Source organism: Lutra lutra, chromosome 15 (genome assembly GCF_902655055.1).
Source record: "Lutra lutra chromosome 15, mLutLut1.2, whole genome shotgun sequence".
Taxonomy (NCBI): Eukaryota; Metazoa; Chordata; class Mammalia; order Carnivora; family Mustelidae; genus Lutra; species Lutra lutra.
In genome coordinates, this window is record NC_062292.1 from 10,193,695 (window position 1) to 10,218,470 (window position 24,776).

General features: G+C 43.4%; 1 protein-coding gene across 2 annotated transcripts in view; it reads left to right on the forward strand.

Moving 5' to 3' along the window:
• The window catches only part of EFCAB2 (EF-hand calcium binding domain 2), a 109,766-nt gene extending 85,331 nt beyond the window's left edge, over window positions 1–24,435 (forward strand). For both annotated transcript variants that reach the window (XM_047704652.1, XM_047704653.1), the window contains 5 exons: window positions 2,660–2,732; window positions 19,144–19,223; window positions 20,046–20,088; window positions 20,192–20,258; window positions 24,118–24,435. In XM_047704652.1, coding sequence (XP_047560608.1) covers window positions 2,660–2,732; window positions 19,144–19,223; window positions 20,046–20,088; window positions 20,192–20,258; window positions 24,118–24,233 — 379 coding nt within the window. In that variant the 3' untranslated portion in view covers window positions 24,234–24,435. The remainder of the gene's footprint in view (window positions 1–2,659; window positions 2,733–19,143; window positions 19,224–20,045; window positions 20,089–20,191; window positions 20,259–24,117) is intronic.
• The last annotated feature ends 341 nt before the right edge of the window (window positions 24,436–24,776 follow it).

Sequence of the window (24,776 nt, forward strand, 5' to 3'; positions counted from 1 at the left end):
ACGGTGCAAGGCTTTCATCCACCCAGGCTGTGGCGTGGAGCTCTGCTGCCCGCGCTACCCCAGCAGGTGGGTGGGGGGTGGTCAGTGGTGGTGCCCAAACCATCAGCGTCTGCTCGGGGACATAGTGGGTGGGTCTGAGGGCTCTTCTGCTGAGATGAGGTGTGTCTGTGGTTTGGAGCTTGTGGCAAGAGATGGCAGATGGATAGAGCGAGCGGAGTGGAAAGTTAAGGGGCCCCGAATCTAGGATGGGGCAAATGGCCATTTTGAAGCGTTGACTGAGAAGACGGAGCAGCCCGTGTAGAGGTGTAGAGGAAATGACTGCTAGACATAGTTCACGGACCGGTTTGTAGGGGTGCAGGGGCGTTCTTGATTTACTGTGTCGTTCTTTAGGTCACTGTGGCTCGTCCGCCATAGAAGCTTTGCCTTTTCCTCTTAAGTCAATCAGGCCTTCGTGTTTTAGGGTTAGAGAAAGAAGCAGCTTGGTTCTAGCTGGATTCACTCAGAAAAGGCAAGGAGGGCGATTGGTCCTTCAAAGGGGAACTGAAGGGGAGAGAGAGGAGAACTTTCTAGGCAGAAAGGAAGGACCTGCCATCCTCTGACTCAGAGCAGCCTGCTGCTGCTGGTGGGACCGGGGTCGGGGATGGGGGTGGCTGTGTGCACACTGAGTACCGAGCACCAGCACCCCCACCACCCCTGGGGAGCCAGGCCCATCCACATCCAAGTGCGCTCCCCTCTCTCTGGTCCTACAGAATCTTCCTTGACCCCGTGTCCCCTCCAGTCATCCCTTCCTCCCCTTCACGTCATGTATCCACCCCCTGGACCCAGGGCAATCTGGTTTCTCCACTGCCTTCGACAGCAGCTTCCCTCATCAAAAAAATCACCGCTGATCTCCTTTCCTAAACCCAAAGGGCGCCTCTCAGAACTCACTCGAAGTCTCAGCAGCACGTGACACCAAGATGGCGCCGACTTTTCCCCATGTCTTTCCTCACTCCCTGGACACGGCCCTCGGCAGATCCGTGGAGTTCTCGCCTAGCGCTCTGGCACCTCTCCTCTGTGTCTAAGGCCGGCCCTCTTCCTTGGACCACTGGGTCAGGGCCGGGCTCTGGAAGGTTCTTCGTTGGACCCTTGGCTGGTCTCTGCCCGCCAGCGCACTCTTCTCAGGGAAGCCCTTGTGCTGCCGTGGCTTTGTTCCCAGAGCTGTCTCTGGCCAGACCTTCTTCCCAATCACAGTGTCGCAGGTATCCTGTCTCAGGGGGATCGGGCCCTACCCACAGCTAGCGCCTTAGCCCTTCCCATGTCCTGGGCTCAGTTCACTCTGGTTTACAGTTTCTCAGACAGACACCAGAAGCATCATGACCTTGCTGACCCAGTGCAGAGTAACTCTTTTCTCTCCATACCTCTCCTCTCACACGCTGACTCATGAAGACAGTTATTCCTAGCCATTTCCAGAAAGAGGGGGTACTAGTAATGTTCTAGTGCTGTTAAAATGTTCTAGTAACTGTATTTAAAAAAAGATAAAAGAGAAACAGGTAAAATTAATTTTAACACTATGTTTTATGCAACCCCATTGTCTAAAATAGAGTCATTTCAACGTGTCAGTTGAAAAATTATCAGTGAGATATTTGACATTTATTTTGATACTCAGTTTTTTGAAATCTGTGTGTATTTTACACTTACAGCCTGTTTTCACTTGTACTGATCACATGCCTGGTGATTGCTGGTCAGATGGAGGTGGGGACCACTGTCCCATGCATGTGCGTGCAAGAGCTTCGGGTCCCCGTCATGCAGGGTGACAGCCTTTCCTTCTGATTCTGGACTTCCTGTGCTTCTCTGATGCACATAGACTTAGAAGGTTACGGAGGGTCTAGATCTGTGAATACTGACCAAGTCATGCTTTTGTCTGTGCCTCATTAACCCTTGGTTCTAATGTACACAGTAGGAGTCTGATGTTCAATGATCTATTTACTACAGTGCTGTTTGCCAGATTCATGGGACATCTTTGGGGACTTCTTGGAAGTAGAGTCTTACAGGATGCTTCAGTGTCTCGTCCCACCTTCATGTTCACGTCCTGCCTTCATGAGGGACGTGGGCGTGAAAAGCAGTGCACGGGTGTTAGGACTGCGGTGGTCCGGCAGGCAGGGAACAGGAAGCCATTACGTGTTTACCTGGCCCTCATTTATGATGAAGGGAGACCAATAAATGAAAATTAAACCCATCCTCCGCAGTTACTCTAGCAATCAGACACTAGAGGCCACGCTTCTAAGAACTCTGCCACTAATGTGCACTTCAGCACAGAACTCTGTCCCCATTTAACAGATGCAGAAACTGAGGTGCAAAACAGTTAACTAACTTAAAACTTGCCTAGTAAATGGCTGGCATTTCTTTTTCCTACCCCCTTCCCCTTTCTGTTTTCTAGAACTTCCTGGGTTTTGGCTCAGGCAGGGCTTGCATTTGCTAATCAATGCAAACACTTATTTTTTCTCCCTTTGGTTTGCTTGGCTGCCTTTTCCTTTCCCTGGAAAGTAGCTCCTGTCCTCACAAGGCTTGCGTATTGAGTGCACTGTTTGCTGGGCGACCTCCGCCCTGAAGTTTCGAGGGACACCGAGCATGCTTTTCCAAGTTTGTATTCTGAAACTTCTGACCATTTTTTTCCTTGCAGAGAGATCGGAACAATCATCAGGTCACTAGGCTGCTGCCCGAGTGAAGGAGAGCTCCATGACCTGATTGCAGAGGTGAGTAGTGGGGGGGGGGGGTGGCAGCAAGGCTGCGTGCAGGGGGCTCTCTGCTCCCCCTTGTTCCTTGTAGCTAAAAACACTTACCTGCAACTGGCCAGGTCCTAAACTAATGCTTATGCTTGGCGAAGACATTGGGGCTGCTTTGCTTCAGGCAAACGTTCTGAAACAATATCAGATCTGCAAGAAATGGCTTTGACCCAGTAATGGAACAGCTCGAGTAAGGAGCCCGCCTTAGACATTATCTACACTCTTTAAAATGAATTATGAAGATGGGTACCTGGGGGGCTCAGTCCAGTTAAGCATCAGACTCTTGGTTTTGGCTCAGGTCATCATTGCAGGGTCATGGGATCGAGCCCCTCATTGGGCTCTGGACTCTGCAGGGAATCTCCTTGTCCCCCTCCCTCCGACCCTCCTCCTTCTCATCCTCTCTTTCTGTCTCTCTCAAATAAATAAATAAATAAATAAAATTTTTAAAAAATAAAATTAGTTGGAGAAAGGCCCACAGATTCAGGGGACTAACTCTGTGCCGAGAGAACACTGACAGGTGAAAGGAATGGGTTGAAGAATGTCATTTCAGAGAGGAGAGAGAGGGAAGTAGAGACTGGAGAAAATTTATGTTTATTGGGGGGGAAATAAAACTAACTTTTAGAACAAGTAGTACACATATAATAATAATAAGATAAGATAATAAGATAGTAAAATAATAAGAACGAACTTGACATTGACTGAACCGTCCAAGAATTGTAAAAATGGTTATTTGTAAGAGTGTAGATGAGTGTCTGGAGAGAATGATCCCATAAAGCAGTGAGATCGGAGAGCTTCATGCCCTGTTTGGTTTTCCAGAAAAGTGTCTGGTCTCACGTCATGCAGCTTTCAGTTCGACAAAGCAGAAGCCTGAAGGGAACAGAGCTGCCTGGGCCCCCACCAGGAGACGAATCTGTTCAGAACTGCTGATCTAAGCGTGTGGGTTTAGATGGAGTCTAGGCTTCAAGTGGGAGGAGACGGGAGGCAGGCGAGGAAGTAGGATTTGGTAGATTTTTGTGCCTAATTGGGCATCGACTCGAGATGAGTCACCTAACCTCTGTGTCAGTTTTTCCACGATGATCCTCCCTCAAAGAGAAATGAAATAATGTATTAGAAGACGTGTTTTGAATCCTAAAGCACTATATAGAGATAAGGAGTGGAAGATGGAAAGAGGACTCTGTTGCCTGTGTATTAGCATCTTTGTAACTCAAAAGCAGGACCGATTTTTCATTAGCATTTAAAAATATTCGGTAAAGCGCAGAATATTTACATTGTTTTTCCATTTTGGGGTCCAATAAAGCTATTTTTACTCAGAGGAGAAAAGCCTTATTTTTTTTCCCGAGTTGGTCCTTATTTTAAAAAAAGGTGTTGATCACTGCTCGATAGTGTTTATCGACAAAGCTAGAATTTGTGCTAGGGAAAGAGGAAAGTTGGCGCTGTAGAGCAGGTAGGAACAGGATGGTGAATTTACAGTGAAATCGTAATTATTGCATATAATTCAGTAGGGTAAGTGGAGCAGCAAGGAAAAATGCCTCTGGAAGGATAGAAAAGTAGAACCTGTAGAGCCTAATTCCTTCTGTCTGTTTTAATCAGCCATCCACAACCTCTGGGCCAAACCCCGCCCACCACCTGTTTTTATAAAGTTTTATCGGAACACAGCTAAACTCATTTATTTACATCTTGTCTCTGGCTGTGTTCTCACTACAAGAGTGGAGTTGAGTCCTTGTGATAGACAGAAACTCTATGGTTTCCGTATAGTTACTGTCTGGTCCTTGGCAGAAGAAGTTTGCCAACTCTCGATCTGAAAGTTTTTCTGGCAAAGTAGAACAAACACCGCATCTCGGGTCAGGCGGTCTGTATCCGAGTCCCAAAACCACCACTTACAGCTGTGCGAGCTTGGTGGAGCAGTCGAACCTTTCAAAGCCTGGTTTCCGCAGCCACAGGAGGAATGCAGCAACAGCAAATTTTGTCTTTATGAGGACTAAGTGTGATAACTGTGAGGATTCACGTGTTACTTGGTGGGTTTTGCTTGCTCTGTAGGTGGCTGTCTACCAAAGCGACCCCACGGGTTTGGGCAGTTGATCATAGTAGGTGCTCGGGTCCCACCGTTTTACTTTGTCTTTGGCCCTTCCTTAGGTATATTGACACAACCTTGGAAAATTACACACATTTAGAGCAGTTGGATCAGTAGAGATCACTGCGCTGTCGAAGCCCTATACACATTTTGCCTTACGCACATAAATTATCCTTGCGTATAATTTATTCAAATTAGAGCGATATGCATAAGAACTTCTGGGCGTGACTCTCCTTTTTGTGGTTTCCCAAATGAGTGAGGGGAACAAAACACATATTTATAGGTACTGAATACATCTAGAAAATCAGAGCTCCGGATAGTAAAGCTCGAGGGGCGAATGTCCTATTGCTGAGTGCTCTGTGGTAGTTTCAGAAATGAAATGATTTCTGCTTTTTTTGCTTTAAAACGCAATAACGTGACAATGCTCTAAAATTCAATAAAACATCAAAACCTCTGAGCAGGTCTCTAGTCACCATTTGCTTGAGTTTTAGTCCAAGTACATACTAACCCTCAGCCCCTCACTTCAGAAGAGCAGTATGAAATCTGATGTTGCTCTTGAAACAGATGATTTAAAATCACTCAGCATTGATCCCTCCACTTCATATTCTACAATTACCAACTTGCCCCAGATAATCTTGGCACATTTGGAATATCACAAAACTCGACAACTATGATAATGGTTAATACCCACATTTTATTGACATACAAGTTACCAAACAATTCTTCCTTTACTAAGAAGTTCTGTCCTTCCAGGATCTTCCGTGTGGGAGCTGGGAGGAGATGACAGTGTCTCAGTACCAGTGGGAAGGGCATGGAGAGGTCAACAGCCTTTGAAGTTCAAACCTAAGTGGAATTGTGGAGAATTTAAAGTATTTGGAAAGGAGAACTAAAAGAACTTTGGAAAATAAGATCTATGTTGGTGAGATTTTGACATTATACAGTGATTGTTTTTTTTTAAAGTTCAATTCATCAGAAAGGTATAAAGATTTTAAATGTCTGTGTACCTAATAACAGAGCTTCAATGGACATGAAGCAAAAATGGGCAGATGAAAGGGAGAAACAGACAACTCCTTTATCATAGAAGAACTTCTAACAACCCTCTCTAAATAACTGATAGAACAACTACATAAAATGTCAGCAAAGACGCAGAAGATCAACTGTCAGTCACTGTGGCCTATTTATAGGACATACACCCACAGATGCAAAATACGTGTTCTTTCTAAGTGTACGTGGAATATTCAATAGGGTGGAGTAAGTGTTGGACCATAAAACAAGTCTCAGTAAATTTTTAAAAATTAAAATCATATAGGACATATTCTCTGATTTTAAAGAATTAAGGGGCACCTGGGTGATTCAGTCAGTTAAGTGTCTGACGCTTGATCCCAGCTCAAGTCATGATCTCAGGGTCATGAGATTGAGCCCAATGTCAGTCTCGGTGCTCAGTGTGGTGCCTGCCTAAGATCCTCTCTCTCCCTCTCCCTCTGTCTCTCACCACTGTTCCTGCTCTCTTTTTCTCTCTAAAAAAAGTAAATTAAAAAAAATTTAAAAATTAAAGAAGGGATTAAGTCAGCATCAATTGAGAATAAGATAATTAGGAAATCCTCACATATTTGAAATTAAGCAACCTACTTCTTTTTAAAAAAAATTTATTTATTTGACAGAGATCACAAGTAGGCAGAGAGGCAGGCAGAGAGAGAGAGGAAGGGAAGCAGGTTCCCTGCTGAGCAGCGACCCTGATGTGGGGCTCAATCCCAGGACCCTGGGATTATGACCTGAGCCGAATGCAGAGGCTTTAACCCACTGAGCCACCCAGGTGCCCCCTAACCAACCTACTTCTAAATAATTTACAGATCAAAGAAGAAATCACAGGGGGAATTAGAAAATATTTTTCCCTGAATGTTCAGAAAAATACAGGATGTCAAACTTTGTGGGATACAGGTAAGCAGTGCTTAGAGGCCCATTTAAAACTTTAAATGTTTATACTAGAAAAGAAAAAAAAAAAGACCTAAAATTAATTATCAGTACAATCTCAAGATTAAAGGAGGGTTTATCATTATCCTCCAGACATCTTAAAAGCTAATAAGGGAACAACTTCATGCTAATAAATGGGGCAACTTAGATGAAATGGACAAATTCCCTGAGACAGACAAATTACCAAAACTGACCCAAGAAAATCTGGAGATTTTGAATAGCTCCATATCAATGATGAAAATTACATTTATAATTAATAACTTTCCCATAAAGGAAACTAGAAGTTCAGATGGCTTTTCTAGCAAATTCTCTCAAATATTTATGGCAGAAATAGTACCAGTTCTACACAAAACTTGTTTTGGAAACGTCACAGGAGATAACACTTTCCAGTCAAGCATTACTCTAATATTCAAGCCAGACAATCACATTACAAAAAAGAACAGACCTTACTGACATAGTTGTAAAACGTCCTCATAAGATTTTACCAAATCAATTTCAACAACGTGTTAAAAAGAATAATACATTATGAGAAAGTGGAGTTTATCTCAGGAATTGAAGATTGGCTCACACAATCAATGTACTTTGTTATTTATTACATCAACAGAACAAAGTAGATAAACCATATGATCATTTCAGTAAATATAGGAAACGCTTTTGAAAAAAATTCAATACCCATGGAAGAGAAAATACTCAGCAAATGAAGAATAGAAGGAATTTGTCAAGCTGGCCAAGGGCAGCTACAAAAATTCAAGCTGAAACTCATACTCAGCATTTTCTATCTAAAATCATGAACAAGGCACAGATGCCCGCATTCACCACTCCTATTCACCATTTACTTGAAATCCTAGCTGGTACAATAAGGTAAGAAAAAATAATAAAAGATATGCAGTTTGGAAAAGAAAAACAAACTCTTTCTGTTTCAGACAAGATTTTTCATGTAGGAAATCCTGAGAGATTTACCAAAAAGCTGCTAGAACAAATATGTGAATTTAGCCAGATCACAGGCTACAAGGTCAACATGAAAAAATAAATTGTATTTCTATACTTTAGAAATCAACAATAAGAAAAATGAAATTAAGTAAATGCCATTTAAAAAGCATAAAAGTAGAATAATGAATAAATTTAACAAAATGAAGGCAAAACTTAACCAAAACAGCAAACACTATAGAGAGAAATTAAGAGTTAAACAGATAGATATATATGTTTGTGGATTACAGAATAACATTAAGAGGGCAGTTCTTTGATTAATAGATTTAGTACATTCTCAATCAAAATCATAAGAGGCTTTTTTGAAGAAATTTATGAGCTGATTCAGAAATTTGCATGGAAAAGCAAAGGAGCTAGAATAACCAGAATAATTTTGGAAAAGGAAGGCCAGGGCAGACTGTTACGACCTGATTGCAAGATTTACCATGACACCAAGTAATCTTGACAGTGTGACATTTGTGTACTGAGAGATCTATAACCAATGGAACAAACTGGAGGATCCAGACATAGAAGCACACTTCTGTCTTTAACAGAGGGGCCAAAGTAACTCAACAAAGAAAGGATCATCATTTCTATAAATCTGAATAGGAAGAAAACAAACTTCAGCACTCTTTTACTCCACACATAAAGTGGATCATAGACCTGAATAGATGAGCTAAAACGATAAACTTCTGAAAGAAGACAGAGAGAAAACCATGTGATGTTGGGTTAGCCAAACATTTCTTAGGTAAGACACAAAAGCATGAACCATTAAAAAAAAATCACAACAAATAATGATTTCCTTCATCAATATTAGAAAATTTTGCCCAAAATGACACAATTAAAAACCAAACAAACAAATGCAGATCAAAGATTGGGGGAAAATATTTGCAAATAATTTATTTGACATTGTATCCAGAATACAGTAACATCTATTTTAACTAATATTAGGAAGGCAACAACCCAATTTTTGAGCTGGCCAAAGATTTAAATAGACATTTCACAAAGGAAAATGTATCAATGGCCAAAAAGCACATAAGAAATGATGAACATCTCTACCCATTGGGGAGTGGGAAGTGTTACTATACAACCATGAGAATGGTTACAGTTTTAAATTCTGAAATATTAAATGCTGGTAAGGATTTAGAACAGCTATAATTCACACATCACTGGTGGAAATATCACTTTGGAAAATGGTGCCAGTGTCTTATAATAATAAACATACACTTATTATACAACCTGGCAATCCCACTGATAACTATTTATCCAAGAAAAATGAAAGTCTACACCCACATGAGATTTGTAACCAAATGTTCTTGATAGCGCTAATCATAATAGCCAAAAGCTGAAAATAACCTAAATGTCCATTGACTGGGGAATGGATAGATAAATACTATGGACCACTACTCTACTCAGTGATAAAAAGGAACAAAATACAATACACCCGTGACATGGATGAATTTCATCAAGAAAATGTTGAGCAAGAGAAGTCAAATGTGGGACTTCCGGGAAGATGGCAGAGTAGGAGGACCTTAAGCTAACCTTGTCTCGCAGATACAACTAGATAACACACGTATCTGTGTAAACAACCCAGAAAATGACCCAAAGACGGTAGAATAGACTCTCCTTAGCTGGACAGAAGAGGCCACATCCAAGAGGGTAGGAAGGGTGGATACATAGTCGAGAGCCAAGTGGAGCTGTGGGACTGACCATGGGAAGGGAGCAGACCCCATCCTCGGGAGCCCAGGTACAGGGGACCCGGGTGAGGAAGATGAATCCCCATAGCATGGGTTTTGAAAACCAGAGATTGTAAAATTGGACTTTAAAAAGATCATCCGTTGTACTCTGTACTGACTCTGAGCCCTGCCTTCAGATGATAAGCTGACCCCTTCTCACCACTTCCATACCCATCACCTTGGTCCAAGCCACTGTCCCATCTCCCTGAACTATCATGGCGGCCTTTGAACTCTGCTCCTGCACTTGGTCCCCTGCAGTCTACTCTTCACACGACGGGCAAAAAGGATGCTTTTAAAAGAGGTTAAATCAGAGCTCACCACTCCAGTCCTCAGAACCGTGCTGCTAAGGTGCCCAACTCAATCAGGAGAAAAGCCCAAAGTAGTGTCAGTTACCACAGCTGACAAGGCCCTAACTGGTCAGGCCTATCACTTCCTGCCATTGTCCCTGATCACATACTGGCTTCCCTGCTGGCTCCCACTATGTCCCGCTTACTTCTCTCCAAGTCTCTGTTCTTGCCCTTACCCCTGCTCTGGGCTGCTCGTCCTCCAAGTACCCACAGCACTTGGAGACCTGATGTTCTAGATCTGGGCCAGAGTGAGTCCTAATGTGGCAAGAAAGCATCTCAGAGATGACGTTGCGGTCCCGAACTGCCCCATGTCTTACCTGTGTCTTGTGACTCTCTATCCTTGGAGGTTTGATACTAGGTAAGATCTCTGATCCTGGCCAATCTGATTTGACAGTACAACCCTTTGTGTTTTGTCTGTAGTGTTCAACATAATCTATAATTACTGATTTACTTCTGTCTTAAAACTCACTTCTGTCATAAAAAACTCCTTGAAGGCATGGAGTTTACGCTTTGTACATCAGCACTGAGAACAAAGCCTGACATATTGGCGTTCAAGGACCTGCTCTACCACTTCCTGTGGGCCTGATCAGTATTCTGGTTATAATTATGTTTCTTACACTGTCTCTTCTTGCTCTTGCGAAAACTAGTATCAGAATAGTGGAAAATTCATGCTTGCAAAGCACCGCAGACATAAATGAGAGAAGAGTTTTACAATAGGTCTGATTCATGTGCTCAAAATCCTGTTTCCAGTAAGTAAAAGTAATTAAAAACCGTTGTGAGCTGGTAATCATTCACTCATCAAATAATTATCAAGCATTTACCATGTGACAGGTACCAGGCATTCAGAGACACAAGGAAACTGAAAAAAAAAAAAAAAATTCTAATTTGGCTCAAGATAGTTTCAAACACTTCAAAATTGTGAACATCAAAAATTTAAATACATAGGCATTTAAATATTTGGGATTGTGTTCAGTCCTGTTCATTCAGCAGAATGAAGAAACTCACCCACAAATGAACGTCCAGTTGCATTTTCTGTGGTCAGTGATTTAATGGTAAATGAATGGTGGTGAGAAGCCTCTATGTGGTCAGTACTGCCTGGTAGCTGGCCAAAACAACGTAATGGTTCTACTGAGTCATTTCATCTTGGATGAAAAATGTCAGACCACACCAGACATAACCACAAGCCCCAAAGATCCCAAATCACAGTTTCTCGGTATTTTTAATTGGTTAAGTAATCTCAGAGATTTTGTCTTTGAAACGCCAGAAAGAATTTCCTAATTAGTAGAGCAACATTGGCATTACCCACATGCTTTGTCCATCCGTCTGAACTGTAACTGCGTCATCCTGGTTCCAAAGGAGCCCTGAGATGTCACAGCATTCAGAACCCAACTGTGCCAAGCTTCTTAGAAGACTGGGACAGTGTGGGGGTGATTACGTTCTGATATTGAAGTAGCTGGTGATGCAACATATTGTTGTCTGTTATTTTTCCTAAGTACCCCTGCGTTGGAGAAGGTGGGAGGAGGGAGTAGGTCTGTTCTAATTTGTGCTAATGTTCGATGCTGTCGAAGAATTGTAGACTAGTTGGGGTGCCTGGGTGGCTCAGTCGGTTAGGTGGTGGACTCTTAATTTAGGCTCAGGTGGTGATCTTGGGGTCCTGGTATTAAGCTCTGCACTGAGCAGGGAGTCTGCTTGTCCCTCTCCCTCTGCTCCTGCTCTCACTCTCAAATAAAAAAAAAAAATCTTTTAAAAAATAAAGAAAGAAATAAGCACTGTAGATCAAGAGGTACTTCGGAGATTGCTACTAGCCATGACTTCCGAATGCAAATAGGTAAATGGGGGGAGGGGTGTTGAGGGGATTGTGTTGTAGAAGGAAAATATCTGTAGTTAGAAGAAAACCACTAAATGGTGCTAAACCAGCAATCAGGAGCAGGAAACAAAACCCAGGGAAATCTGTAAAAGTAGCTTTCCCTCTCTTACATAAATACATGAATATGTATGAATTATGAATAAATGTATTTTATAATTTTATGTAAAATAGCCATAACAGGAGACTAATACAAGTTTTTATTTCAAATTTTTATGGTAATAAAGTAATATATTTGGGAAATTTTTAAAGAAATAGAGAAAAATCCTTTCCAATAATGCGTCACTGTAATGTGATCATTGTAATACTTTAGTGCGCTTCCTTCCATATTCTTTTCCTGTGCAGGTTTTCAACTTGACCATAATCTTATCGTGCCGTTAGTTTAGCAGAAAGCTCTTGACTTCTTCCCCCACAAGAGGATAAAATAGGGAAATTAATGGCTTGATCGCCACCGATTCCCCCATAGCTTCAAGGTGTAGAAACTCACATTTGGCGGGGACATTGTCAGTGCTCTGCTTTCACCACCTGTTGGTTCTTAGCGTCTCCAGTGGTCCAGCCAAGAGATGATTCCAACTTTTTTGGATATTTATATTGATAAGGGACTTCTAAAAAACCTGAAAGAATCACATATATTCGTTTTTTTGTTTTTTGTTTTTTGTTTTTTTTTTTTTGTCAGAGAGAGAGGGAGAGAGAGCGAGCACAGGCAGACAGAATGGCAGGCAGAGGCAGAGGGAGAAGCAGGCTCCCCGCCAAGCAAGGAGCCCGATGTGGGACTCGATCCCAGGACGCTGGGATCATGACCTGAGCCGAAGGCAGCTGCTTAACCAACTGAGCCACCCAGGCGTTCCTTTGGTTTTTTTTTTTACAACAGCCTCTGGAATGTTTGTAGTAAACAAATTTTCTAAAGTAGGTGACTTTTAAAATTTCCAATTTGGGGGTACCTGGGTGGCTCCGTTGGTTAGGTGTTGGACTCTTGATTTAGGCTCAGGTCATGATCTCAGGGTCCTGAGATCGAGCCCCCTGTCGGGCTCTGCACTGGGCGTGGAGCCTGCTTAAGAGTCTCTCTCCCTTTCCCTCTGCCCATCCTTGCTCATGCTCTCTCTCTCTCGAAAAAACAACAACAACAACAACAAAAGATTCTTCATTTGTAAAGGTAATTTTTTGGACAAATGCCAATGAACTTTTGTTATTATTTTATTCCATCCAAGATAGAGAAATAATTTCTAAATTGTCCTGTTTTCATTTTGAAACATGACTTACGTCAAAATTTGAATATGTGTTATTTAGAGTCTAACTTGAAATATCTCATGGCTTTTTTTTTTTTAAATAACAAACAGGTAAAAAATGTTATGTCTATCTTATTTGGTGACCTGGAACTAGTTGAATGTAGGTGCTTTATAAACCATCTTAACTACTGATATTATCTGGTGTTTGTGAAGCGTGAAATAGTTCAATCTCTTGACTGAGGGTTGTGTCACTGGGGAGAAATGAATTTTCACTGTGTGTTTTATTGCATCTACTCAGTGACTTTGGCGTTAAAATAAATAATGCTTTAATGAGAAAAGGGATGGCTTGATGATCTCCCTGTGAGATTGGAGATAAAGAACTCTGGGCCGCGGTCCTATCAAAACACCTGACCCAGTCATGGACAAGGTGGGCACTTCGCCTCCCTGTGCCCGACTTCCTGCAGAAGCCAAAGCAGATTAAGAAAATGGACTTTTGCCAAAGTGGACTGAGAAACAGTACTTACCTCAGGCTTTGAGTCTTAGAAAAATGTTGATATTTTGAGAAATCCCACACCGTGTGCATTTACTAAGCCATCTTCATGCCAGGAAGCGGGAGGAGGGGCGAGAGACTGGGGGGTCTGCTGCCAAGGCTACTTGCCAATTAGTACCTCCTTTGCAGCACCTTATCCTTCTTGGTGGCTAAGCAAACCAGATCATAACTGTTGGCGGTAACCAGATCTATTGGTTTGGCTTGGTTTTGTCTTCTGAAGAGGAGGGATATGTTTGGTGGCTGGCTGGTATGACCTCCCTACCCCCCATCAGTCAGTCCAAAGAGGCACCAAGGGAGACAGCGGAGGAGGAGGGCATGCCCTGTCCTCTAGGCCGGTGGCAGGGCCAGGCACAAGGCGTTAGATCTGTCCGGAAATGGAGTACGTTCTCCCCACGCGGGATGTGGCATTTGCAGACAGATGGCAGGACCAGACTTCTGTATGAGCAAGTTAGGGCCACTGGGTGAGTCAAGGAGGTTGTGTTGGAGATTTCAGCCCCAGAGATTGATTCTTTTAGGAGGAGGTGTGATAGAGATAGAGAACCAGATGTGTGTGCGCTGTTGCTAGAAAGCATCATAATCATAGCAAGAGACTCACGGTTCACGGGACCTCATGTCACGTCTCATGTGAACTTCACAGCAGCTGTGGCGCGTAGACCTGCTGCTCTTCCTGTTACAGAGGAGGATGCAAGAGGGGTGGATTAGTCAGTTAAACCGTTATTTGTCTCACATGGTTACTGTATTGTGGTATTTTTCCATGAGAAAGGCAACGCCTATTTTTTTTTTTTTTTAACTCCCCAATACAGAAGAGAAATGGGTTTTCCCAGGGCTTTGCTCAGAGTGGAGAAATGGCCATGAATTCCCGGTCTTTCCAACATGTCTGCTATTACCTGGGGGTCTTTCTTGAGTTCATTTCATTGTTAGTTGGTTAATTGAGTTTTCTCTCAGAGAAAGCAGGTCTGAGCTGCATTCTTTTCTGTGTATCAACTCTTGTAAAATCAGTTCTGAATTTCCAGTATCTGCTTTGTTAATCTCCAGTTGGTGAGTGTAGGGACATAAGCTTGATAGCGATTCGAAGTCTTTGGGTTACAATGAGTCATGCATGCTTAAAATATATATTGTGCGTATATATGTACATATATGTATGTGTACGCCTCTGTGTATATGCGTGTGTATGTGTACCTGTGTGTGTTTGGTTGGGCTGCTATAACGGAGTACTACTAACAGTAACTTAAACAATAGGAATTTATTAACTGACATTTCTGCAGGTTAGAAGTACAGAGTCAAGGGGCACCTGGGTGGCTCAGTGGGTTAAGCCTCTGCCTTCAGCTCAGGTCATGATCTCAGGGTCCTGGGATCGAGTCCCACATTGGGCTTTCTGCTCTGTGGGAAGCCTGCTTCCTCTTCTCTCTCTCTCTCTGCTTGCCTCTATGCCCACTTGTGATCTCTCTCTGTCAAATAAATAAAATCTTAAAAAAAAAAAAAAGTACAGAGTCAAGGCATGGGCGGGGTTGGTTCCTTTTGGTGTCTCTGAAGGAAGGATCTGTTCCAGGCCTTTCTCCATGACTTGTAGACAGCTGTATTCATGCTCACATGGCTTTCTCCCTGTGTGCATGTCTGTGTTCAAATTACCCCTTTTTATAAGGACGCCAGTCATATTGGATTTGGGCCCACCCTACTGACCTCATTTTAACTTGATCACGTCTATAAATTCCCTCTCTTCAAATAAATCACATTCTGAGGTACTGGGGGTTGGGACACCAATATGTGAATTTGGGGAGGACGCACTCAACCCATAACTCACTCTCTCTCCCTATATCTATGTATATATCCCCCTTCTACACATACACACACACAAACACACACGCAAATATAGTTCGATATGTGCTATATTTCTATTAAATCTTAATGACATTTTAATATGTGGGCCTAATAATCATAGAGCCATTGTTGCATAACATTTCTGGAAAGTAGTGTTTTTGTCTAGTCTTACTATGGCCTCATAAAGTTGACTAATTTGTCTGCAGCAGAAATAATAGAATCACATCTTATCCTTCCCTGTCTCCAGTCTTGTTTCCAGATGCTCAGAATCTTGTCTCCTTGTGATGATAGAGGAATTACCATATTTTAAAAATGACTTAAAAAAAAAAGATTTTATTTGTTTGTCAAAGAGAGAAGAGAGCACAAGCAGGGGGAGCAGCAGGCAGAGGGAGAGCTTGACACGGGACTCGATCCCAGGACTCTGAGATCATGACCTGAACCAAAGGCAGATGCTTAACCATGTGTCCCTAAAAATGACTTTTAGAAAAACAAATGGAATCCAAATAGAGCGTGGAGTTTAGTAGATTCTAATGTATTTATATCACTTCATTAATTGTGACAACGAACAATAAAGTTGTACCATAGTGATCTAAGGGTTAACAACAGAGAAAACTGGGTAAGCGGTATGATGGGAACTCTGCACTGTCTTTGCAACTTTTCTTTTTTTTTTTTTTTACAACTTTTCTAAATCTAAATCTGAATCTAAAACTATTCTAAAATAAAATGGTAATTTTTAAAAAAGATTTTATTTATTTATTTGACAGAGATCACAAGTAGGCAGAGAGGCAGGCATAGAGAGAGAAGAGGAAGCAGGCTCCTGGCCAAGCAGGGAGCCCGATGCGGGGCTGGATCCCAGGACCTGGGATCATGACCTGAGCCGAAGGCAGAGGCTTTAACCCACTGAGCCACCCAGGTGCCCCTAAAATGGTTATTTTCTTTTTTAAAGATTTTATTTATGAGAGAGAGAGAAAGCACAAGTGGGGCAGGGAGGCAGAGGGAGAGGGAGAAGCAGACTCCCCACTGAGCAGGACACCCCACTCCATTGGATCCCAGGACCCTGGGATCATGAGCTGAATGAAGGCAGATGCTTAACCAACTGAGCCACCCAGGCCCCCCAAAAGGTTAAATACTAAAAAACCTTTTATGATATAAAATATTTTCACGTATATATTAAACAGGTTACTAACACGGTAGTAAGAATGGTCATATAGTTTTATTGTTTTTATGCCATTGCATATCTTTTCATATAGAGGAAGGGATTAGATGTGGCCTCTAGAGGACAGTGTTGGGTCATAGAAAGATTTTCACGATCTGCCTGAGATGAAGATGCATTTACTTATTTCTCTTCTTCCTTTGTAACCACAAGCCCTCTGTTGATTCATTATTCCTCTTTGACTTTCAAAAAACGTCAAAGAGAATGTATGCCTCCTCGGCTATCCTGATCAGCTGGAGATCTGCTTTCACTTGCTGTTTTTGTGCCCTCTTCACAAATAGACGGGGCCAGAATGCTTGCCATTTTCACCCCTGCGTTCAGAGCACTGGGGGCTCGTGGAAGTCCTGTGGGAGCCCGGGGACCACTACAGGGCACACACAATGTACTGCGAATTCTCGCATGGTGGAGAGAGTGCTAGAGAGGTGACTTCCCTTTGGAAACACTACACACCGTTTGTAGATGGATGAAGATGCTCATAAAACACAGCAGGGCGGGGGGTTTCAAATTCTCAAGGTCAAGGCTGTTTGCTCTGCAGTGATTTGTTGGGGGTGGGGGGTGGGGGTAGAGAAGGAAACAAACCGTTCGCCTAGCTTCCAAAGCACATTTCTGGAGTCATCAGCATAGAAACTCCCCATTTTAATTTAAAAATTATCCCTCAACAATGAAATCTGTTACACTGAAAAGAAATTAAATAAAAATAAAAATTATCCCTCCAAAGGTCATCTCATGGGATTGACATTTTATTTTTAAGAGGCTCCAGGGGTAGGTAGGTTACGGAGTGTGACTCAAGCACATCAGGGCCGGATGAACATTAATTTGCAAAATCTTGCCTCATACGTAGAGGCAGCTGAAACAATTGTTCGAGGATTGATGGGCTCAGAGATTGTGGAGGACCATTCCGTCATTCGATGGATGACAATTTCTCTCCATAGTGGAGTCTGAGGTTCCCCTTGTGCTAGGTGAGAACATCCAATATAAACACTGAAAAAGAGTCATTTGGACAACAGCATGTTCCACTTAGCGGCAACTTACAGATTTCTTATTTTTTTCTCAAAGAATAAATCTGCTAAAAGGTCCACTGTTGAATTGGGATGGATGAGCCTTTTAATAGAAACTTTGAAAGGGAGTGGAAATTTATGGCTCCTTGTAAATAGCCTGACATGAACGTTCAGATCAATAGTGTTTTATTCAGCCACACCATCGAAGCTGAACCAATGGGCAGGAGTCTCTCCTCCTCATCTAATAGTGCTCGATACCAAAATTTCTTTCTCAGGTCTAGTGTTCTCTTATTTAGTGGTAGTATAACAAAGTTCCCTTAACTGTGTAGGCGTTTAGTAATTATCACAGTAATTTGATAGGTATTTTGGTCCTTGAGATATGATTGGTTCTCTAACCTCGTTCCCCGCCCCTTTAAAAAATTTTATTTATTTATTTGGGAGAGAGAGAGAATGAGAGAGAGCATGAGAGGGGAGAAGGTAGGAGGGAGAAGCAGACTCCCCATGGTGCTGGGAGCCCGATGTGGGACTTGATCCCAGGGCTCTGGGATCATGACCTGAGCTGAAGGCAGCCGCCCAACCAACTCAGCCACCCGGGTGCCCTCGAACCAGGTCCCTTATCCCATGTTCCTTAACACAGGAGAACGTCACTCCATCCCATTTGTGCAAGTCAGAATCCTTGACTGCTCTCTTCTTTCTCGTCCTTGCCCAGAATAGATGCAGCACCAGGTTCTATTGCCTTTTCTTTTTTAAGGTTTATAATTTTTTTTTAGAGAGAGAGAGTATGTGTACATGACCAGGTGGAGGGGCAGGGGAAAGGGAGAGAGAGAGAAAAAATCTCTGACAGATTCCCCATTGAGCGTGGAGCCCCACACGGGGCCCAATCTCACGATGTGAGATCATGACCTGAGCCGAAGCCAGGAGTCAGACGCTTAATGGACTGAGCCATCCAGGCGCCCTTGGGTCCGATTGCTTTTACTTCTTAAATATTTCTCGAACTGCCCACTTCTCCCTCATGGCCACCGCTCTAATCCAAGCTCCCTCACGGCTGCCGAGCCCACCGCAGAAGCCACCGTGCCCACAAACAGTGTGATCTTTTACACGCACACCTACCAGACCTCCAGGGATCTCCTGATGTTCTTAGGATAACAGCCAAAGTCACTTTCGTGGACCGTAAGACACTGCAAGGACTGGTGTCTGTCTCTCCCTCCAGCCTCATCTGGAAACAGTCTCCTCCTGGCTCACTATGCCCCCCAAGCCTCCTGGTCTCCAACGGCACTCAGTTTCCTCTACCTGGGTTCTCGAACCTGCTGGCTTCTACGCACACTTTGTATATCAGCCCCGGTGTGATTTCCTCATGAGTGCCTTTCCTGATCTGGCCTAGAACTTTCCTTTTCTACACTCTGATAGACCCATGTGCCGTCACTTCACTGTGTTTATAATTAGACACTCAGCTCTGTTGTTTTTTGGTTAATCTGTGTCTCTATGACCAAATAAAAACTGTGAGCAGAGACCATGCCCCAAAATGCTCATTATCAAATCCCTAGCACTTGGCTTAGGGAAAAGGCGTTGCTCAGGACACTTGAAGTAATCAGTGGCTGATTATTTTTTACGGAGTGTTTAGGTAGAGGAAGAAGAACCCACTGGATACATTCGATATGAGAAATTTCTTCCAGTGATGACCGAAGTACTGCTGGAAAGAAGGTAAGAAAGTACATGTAATTGTTAAGGTGAAGCAGTGATTAGAATTATGTTCATTTCAAAACACTTGGCTTTTTCACTCTGTGTGTTATACTCTCCAAATATTTATCCTGGGATCGCCTCCCTCTGACTTTTCGCTATACTTCTGAACTGCCAGGTGAAGTGTGCTTAGAAATATCAACCACGGGGACACCTGGGTGAATCAGTGGGTTAAAGCCTCTGCCTTTGGCTCAGGTCATGATCCCAGGGTCCTGGGATTGAGCCCCGAGTCGGGCTCTCTGCTCAGCAGGGAGCCTGCTTCCTCCTCTCTCTCTCTGCCTGCCTCTCTCTCTGTCAAATATATAAATAAAAATCTTTAAAAAAAAAAAAAGAAATATCAACCATGTTTGTATTAATCTCATAAGCAAAGTGTGATCACAGAGCAAAAAGGCCACACAGGGCACAAATCAACAACGTATTTATTATCTTCTATTGTGAGCTCTCAGTGAGAATTCACCCTAATTCTTTTTCTAAGGAACGTGTAGTGTTAGTTTACCACAGTTGGTTTATTGTAGAAACTTTGTTTCCAAATATTTTCACAATGATGAGAAAGGCTAACAGATATCTTCACGTAGGCCAGTGAATTTGAACTCAGTATCTTCTGTGGCTGTGGAGTGCTTTCAACTTCCAGAAATTTCTTTAACTTCTAGAAATCCAAACATGTTTCAATGAGGGAAGTATTATTATCCTTGCATATCTGTAGGCTTTATTTCATTTTATGTGATCATTTATTGTGTAGAGGCTGAGCTAAATACTATGGCGTTTCTCCTTTTACCGCATGATTAGATACAGACCAATTCCAGAAGATACACTGCTTCGAGCGTTTGAGGTGTGTAAGCTCCAGATTTTACGTATATTTATATGAAAAATTCATCCTGTAGAGTATATTCACCAAGCAAAAAATAGAATATCTACTCCTTCTTTTCTCTTAGGTATTAGATCCATCTAAACGTGGATTTCTTACTAAGGAAGAGCTGATCGAGTATATGACTGAAGAAGGTACGAGGCATTTATTATGCATTTTATAACTGTGACTTATTTAAGTGATTAATAATTTAACAACAATTATGGAAAAATTCTAGGAACACTTTTAAATCAATCGTTCAGGTTCAAAGAGTTATTTATGGTTCCTATTATTTTGGTATTGGAGTGGTTTCTGTTTTGTGGGGTAAGTGGACAAAGGGTAGGTTAAAGAAAGATTGATTTTTGCCTTATAGGATTTTACAACATATAAAGATTCTGCTGTAAATTGAAGTCACTCCATTCAGTTAGAGTATTTTTCAGAATAGAAGCTATGCCACTTGGAAAATATGAGCTGTCAATCAGTAGAAATCAATGCCTGTTACTAGATTGAAGATTTGAATTGGATTATATAAAAATTCCTTTTTGAAGAGCTTTTCAGTTGATGAACTTACAGATAATACAGCCTCCATTGAATGGAATCCACACAAAAACTTACAGCTTTTTCTGCTGGTGGAACTCTGTATTTGCTTTGACCTTGACCTATGCACGCACACACACGTAGCCGTCATATCGGCTCAGCTCTCTGGGCCACCATGTTTCCTGGAGGCGCTCGCTCTCTGCTTCGGCTGATGTGTTTGTTTTCCCTGAATGTCAGTGGCCTGATGGGCGTTCTCTTGAAACCATGCCCCTCTTGGTCACCTCCCCAGTCTTCCATCTCTTCTGTTCAGTTCACCGGTTTCCAGATTGAGCCCAGTGTGATTCAGAGTTGTTGTGATCGCTTGAGGCGGAATCAAAAGTGCAGCTAATTGTGAGGGGGGGAGACAAACACCGTGTCTGCCTGCGTTGCTGGCTGACCACATCGGCCTCACCCACCGCGATGTGGGGCTACGGACAACAAGGGCAAGAGTGACATGGCCGTCACAGCCGCCACCAAGCTCTGGGATGCTGTAACAAATGTCTTAGGGGTTCACTTTGATGGGAAGGGAATGGCTTTCAAAGCATCAACTTCTTAATCCTAAAGATTAATTAAGGGGAGTGAATCCTGGATTATATGAGGCAATGAATTTAGTCAAAATGGCCAGAAAGAGTTCATTGTCATTAATAGGGTGACCTGCTGTGTGGAGGTGAGGGGCACTAAGGGCAGTGAGAGGGACTCAAAGCCCCATTTCTCTAGGATATTCGACTGGGGGGAAGAAAGGTGACGTGAAACAATTCACAGCATAAGACAGTGGATTCTCGGGACGGTAGGCTTCATGTGGGTGAGTTACTGGGAGCAGGGCTGAAGTCTTACACGTTCCAGTGCCCGCCCAGTCAGTCTCAGCAAGTCTGTGTTGAATGAATGAATGAATGAATGAATGCGCAGATGGACGAAGAATGTGTGAAGGGGTCGATGAAGAGAGATGCCCTTGACCACACGGTGTGAACAGTAGCGGGGAGCTGGAGTGAGTGTGATACTGTGATATCCTGGAGTCTGTGAGGGGAGAGGACCCAGAGGTCTCGCTGGCAGCCAGCAAGAGACAAATCTGGGGACGTGTGTGGACTGGCCCATTGAGGCCTGGGCCCGGGGGGCTGGAAGTCTCCATGTGGGCACTGCAGAAGCCTTGTAGGGTGCTGGGCGCATGGGCCTCACAATGCAGGAGAGGGTGTTGGACAGAAAGAAGCGATAGCTACAGCAGGACCGTGTGTAGCAGGACCCGTGGGTCTCGGTGAGTCACGGAGTGCAGGGGACAGATATGGGCGCTGGGGCCGGAGTGATGGGTCTTTGACCTTGGTGATGGGATCAAGGTGATGCTGCTGACATAGAGAAATCAGGAGCGGGCTACCGTGGATACAGCGTGACTGTTCGCCATGTCTACACAGTCTTAGGCTGGGATGATGCCTTCTAAATGCCCAGGATGTCACGTGACGAATGTGACAAACCACGTGGACTCAGATTCCTACAAGTTGTCCAGGCGTGTGTATGGTGTCAGACAGTATTTAGGAACAGGGAAGGTCTCAAAAAATATATTTTTTAAACAAACCCACATTGCCACCCACAAGCCATGCAATATTCTAAGTGATATTTCAATAATAACGTTTCTCGTGCTCATAACGCCACATTCAGTAGGCACTGTTATTATCACTTCATTTTACAGACAGGAGAACTGAGGCTCAGAGAGTCGAAGTGACTTGCCCAGCTTTTGAACCTAGGCTGTCCGCCTCCCAGGACTGTGTTCTTAATCATTAAGCTAGTCTCCTTCCAACCTTAATCAAATACTGCGTATCTCCTTCCTTGCCCAAGGAAGCAGCGTGGCTGCCTTCTGGATTTTACTGTGAGCAAGGCCTTGTTCTGAGCAGTCGAGTGTGATCCTGGAGTTCACGCACCTTGAGGTGGACGGCGGTATCCAGATCCCAGCTCTGCCTCTCACTGGCGGTGGGGGAAGCAGCCTCACATCTGTGTGCTGGTGTCCTCTACTCCTCCTTTTTCTTTTTAAGATTTATTTATTTATTTGAGAGAGAGAACAGCAGTGGGGGTGGGGGAGCAGTGGGAGAGGGAGAAGCAGACTCCCCACTGAGCAGGGAGCCTGATGTAGGTCTTCTGTGGGACTCGATCTCACGACTGCGAGATCTTGACCTGAGCTGAAATCAGGAGACGGATGCTTAACAGACTGAGCCTCCCAGGTGCCTCTGGTGTCCTCTTCTGTAAGTGGGGTAGCAGCTCTTACTTCTAATGAGGCGGCTGGCGGTTAACTTAGTGAACGTATCTGAAGCACATAGGTCAGTATCTGGAACACAGCCGTTCTCGAGAAATGCTTGTTACTAGCATACTTTTAAGGATTTCTGTGGTGCCTATCAGAATTCACTGGCAGTGGATGTAGCTGGGTATAAGAGAGATTCAGAATCATCTCCATAGGCTCTGTAGGCATTCTTTTCTTAGGATGTAAGGACAGTTTCAAGGACTCGACACACTCCCCTTGTTTGATCATCTATCATCGTTGTCATCATGATCCCCAGGTGAATAATTTCTGTGGTACGAGCTGACTTCCAGCCTAGAAAGGATTGTTCATAGGGGCAGGTGACAAGCTCAGAAGGTGAGCGATCCACAGACCTTGGTAACTCACCTGCTCAGAGAAGACTCTTTGGGGGGAAAGTGGTGATTTGGATGTTTCTGTATTTTTACTTAATATCAAGACAAAATTCTTTCTTATGTACTCGGCGACATTTCCAATGTTCCTCCTGAGTTTGCTTCTCATCTTGGTGAAACTGATGTCCGAGACGATCCTCAGCTGCTCTCTGAATCCAGCGAAAGCCACAGATTTTCTATGCCGCTTCTGGTTCCGTTTGACAGCAACACTGGGCCAAAGCTGTAACAAAGAGGGCCCTTTAGACACGGTGGACAAATGGCATCTGTCCCTGGGCTCAGCTGGTGTCATGAAGTGTCCAGACCTGGTTAGGGGATATTCGGAGATACGGTGGTTGCAGTTCGAGCCTCCGCTCTTCAACAATTTTGCATTGAGACCGGGTGGTCCCATCCTCACACCCTTGCGAACATAATGATAAGATGCCCTAGAAAACTGGGACTTCGGGTGAATCCTTAGGCAATCCCAATAGCCTTAATTTAAAGAAACAGCCTTGTTCAGGATGTCTTAATGTTCTTCTGCTGGGTTGGCTCAAGTGATCGATTTCATAGGTTGCTTGAGCTATGACATTCACAAGGTAAATAAGTCCCAGATCAGACAGCAGCTCTTGGAATCTCCAGACTGGATTGACATGCTGACCCCAGGGCCCCAGGAGGGGAGCCAGCAACCCAGCAGGGACCTGGGCAGTTCCAGGGCAGGGGAAGTTGGCTGATGGAAGGAGAAAGAAAATGATCAGAAGATTGTCAGTGATGAAACTTTCTTCTTGTCCTTCCCAGGTGAGCCTTTTTCTCAGGAAGAAATGGAAGAAATGCTGTCTGCTGCCGTTGACCCAGAATCGAATTGCATTCATTACAAGGACTACATAGCCATGATGGTGGTGGACGAGAGCTAGGTACCCTGGACACTCATTGAAAGGATGACTATAGAGATGGCCTGCCCTCGTTAATTTCACATCTCATAATTAATGCCCAGTGACAACTATTTTGCAGTACTTTGGATTGTAAAGATGAGCACCAATTTATTTGGTATGTCTAGCCTTATGGAATGACCAATGGCTAATTATTTTAAAGCTTGTTCTTAAAAACATTTTAACATTATCTGTGGATTGTTGTGGATTTTCTACAATAAAACCCCAGTGACCTTCAAATTCATTATGCTGACAAAATGAAGAACGACCAGAGTGACCCCAGGTTGGGCATAGAAAGATCTTGGGAGGGGACAGAGTGAGCACAAAGTGAGGGCCAGTATCAACATGCTGAAACAACAAACAACGAACCTTCAACATCGGGATGGGAGGGGGTTGTTGAAAGGAATATTAATAATTAACCCCTTACGAGTGTCATTTATAAATCTCATCTGAAATGTTAGTAACTTAGTGTGACAATGTAAGTGTGCTGATTCAGTGTGTTACCATTTGCAGAGCAGGTAACGGAGT